This window comes from Gekko japonicus, unplaced genomic scaffold, assembly GCF_001447785.1.
Source record: "Gekko japonicus isolate JY-2015 unplaced genomic scaffold, Gekko_japonicus_V1.1 scaffold8, whole genome shotgun sequence".
NCBI lineage: Eukaryota > Metazoa > Chordata > Lepidosauria > Squamata > Gekkonidae > Gekko > Gekko japonicus.
In genome coordinates, this window is record NW_015167057.1 from 1,540,283 (window position 1) to 1,542,769 (window position 2,487).

Consider the following 2,487-nt stretch of genomic DNA (forward strand, 5'->3'; position numbering starts at 1 on the left):
AGCGGTTCCTCAGTGGAAGAGGCTTCCTCAGGAGGTGTTGGGCTCTCCTTCTTTGGAGGTTTTCAAACAGAGGCTAGATGGCCATCTGACAGCAGTGCCAACTCTGTGAATTTAGGCAGATCATGTGAGGGAGGGCAGGAAAGGCTGCATCAGTGCCTATTTCTTGTGGCCCTTTCTTACACGCCCAGGAAAGGGCTGGTCGCCACTTTGGGGTCAGGAATCAATTTTTCCCCAGGCCAGTTTTGCTGGGAATCCTGGGGGGGGGGGTTTGCCCTCTTCTGGGCCTAGAGCAGGGGTCACTGGAAGACTTGTTTTGAGATAGCATTTCATGTGCTAAAGCAATTCTGTAAAAGTGTGCCCCTGTTGCAAGCCACCTATTTTCTCATGTACAAGATGGGAGGGAGTGTGAGTATGACCACCCTTCTGCACGACCACGGAACCATGTGAATCTTGAAGGGAAAAAATCACCAGGGGGGGGGCACCTCTCCCACTTCAAAAAAAGTGAAGGTGGAAAGGCACACCCAAGCGGCCAAGAACTCGACATGGGACTGGGGAGCCTCACCCGTCGGCTGAGGGGTTACTGCCCCTGGTGTCTGGAGGTTTTCTTCTGCGGGGAGCTTTGGTGCACTGGATGCTCAGCCATGTTCTCCTTGCTTGTCTTTGCAGATATCTTGAAGGAGGATGGAACGATTGACCGAGCCGTCTTAGGGGCCAAAGTGTTTGGAGATCGGGTAAAGCCAGCTGGGGTTTCTGGGGTCAATATTTAACTTTGGCCCTTGCGGCCCTCCCTCTCCTTTTGGCCGTCCACTTGTTTTGTTCACCTTTGAGCTGCTGACGTCCGCCTGCCTCGCTTGTTCCACAAAAAGGCGAAGGTAGCCCTTTCACCTCCTTTTCTCAGGGTGTTTGCCCCCCTGTTTTTGTGGGTGAAAGGTATGGCGGGGGAGTGGCGCATGCCGGGGCGGACTCTCACCTTACTGTACTCTGTGAATCGTAAACAAGGAGCTGTACAATTGGCAGCTGTGCATGCTGGGAAATCCCTCTCTTTTGCAAAACAACGCCTTGGAATGCCCTTCCTCCTCACAGTATGGCGCAGCCCAGAGGCCACATATCTAAAAGCCTGCTACGCTTTGCATCAGTGCATGCTCGAACCCAGCTCCCCTGTTCCCCTTTGGGCCTGTGCCACATCTCTTCCCCAACCCATTCCTTTTGCTGACCCTCCAAGTTGCATCTCCTCGAGGTTCCCCCCCTTTTCAGCCTCTCTCTTCCAGCCTTGGCACAAACCAGCCTCTCGTGTTCCCTTTCGCCAGGAGCAGCTGAAGAGGCTGACCGACATAATGTGGCCGGTGATGGGTCAGATGGCCAAAGAGAAGATCGAGGAGGCAGCTGCACAGGGTGAGGAGGAGGCTCTTGGGAGCCCAGGGGGAGCCAGAGAAAGAAAGGCACTGTTGAAGGGAGGCTTTCTGGGGCGGGATTGGTGAGCTGTAGGCACTGCTCCAAAGGGATCTGCTGAATGCAGGACCTAGCCCAGGTTCCCTTTACTATGGAGGCTAAACCGTGGAGACCAAGCCCCCTGTGAGGAAAGGCTGAGGGACTTGGGAATGCTCAGTCTGGAGAAGAAGAAGTTGAGGGGGGCAGGATTGCTCTCTCTAAGTCTTTGAAGGACTGTTGCTTAGAGGAGGGTAGGGAGCTGTTCCTGTTGGCAGCAGAGGACAGGACTCGCCATAATGGGTTTAAATTAAGGGTGGGAAGATACCAGCTGGATATGAGGAGAAACGTTTTGACAGTCAGAGTTGTGCAGCAGTGGAATCAGCTGCCTAGGGAGGTGGTGAGCTCCCCCTCACTGGCAGTCTTGAAGCAGCGGCTGGACAAATTCTCGTCAGAGATGCTCTAGGCTGATCCTGCATTGAGCATGGCCTGTATGGCCCCTTCCACCTCTGTCTAAGATGTGCTAGGTGCTGTACAGCCAAGGATAGAATCTATATCAAAACATAATCCTCAGTTCGTTATATTCATATAGGGTTGCCACCTTCCAGGTGGCACCTAGAGATCTCCTGCTATTACAGCTGATCTCCAGACGACCAAGATCAGGTCCCCTGGAGAGAATGGCTGCCTTCGAAGGTGAACCCCACGGCTGAGGTACCTCCCCTCCCCAAACCCTGCCCTCCCCAGCCTCCACCCCACAGATTTCCAGGTATTTCCCAACTCAGAGCTGGGAACCCAATACTCCCATGAAAATACGAGAGCCAGTTTGGTGTAGTGGTTAAGTGCGCGGACTCTAATCTGGGAGAACCGGGTTTGATTCCACACTCCTCCACTTGCACCTTGGGCAAGCCCAGGGGTCATTTCCTGTGGGAGCGCACAGGAGCGGAGCTCTGGCAGTAAGGAGCCCAGGGGGCGGGCACATGCAACAAGCCCCGCCCCCTGCTCCCAGCAGCCCTCAGTCGGGCCACGAGGAGCAAGAAGCAGCCAGGTAAGTTGCAGAGCCCC

The 2,487-nt window shown here is 54.7% G+C and overlaps 1 protein-coding gene across 1 annotated transcript in view; it reads left to right on the top strand.

Annotated features, from left to right (window-relative positions):
• The window catches only part of COASY (Coenzyme A synthase), a gene marked incomplete at its 5' end in the record, with an annotated part of 16,747 nt that overhangs the window by 10,862 nt on the left and 3,398 nt on the right, over window positions 1-2,487 (top strand). The window contains 2 exons of the mRNA XM_015412426.1: window positions 667-731; window positions 1,308-1,392. Coding sequence (XP_015267912.1) covers window positions 667-731; window positions 1,308-1,392 — 150 coding nt within the window. The remainder of the gene's footprint in view (window positions 1-666; window positions 732-1,307; window positions 1,393-2,487) is intronic.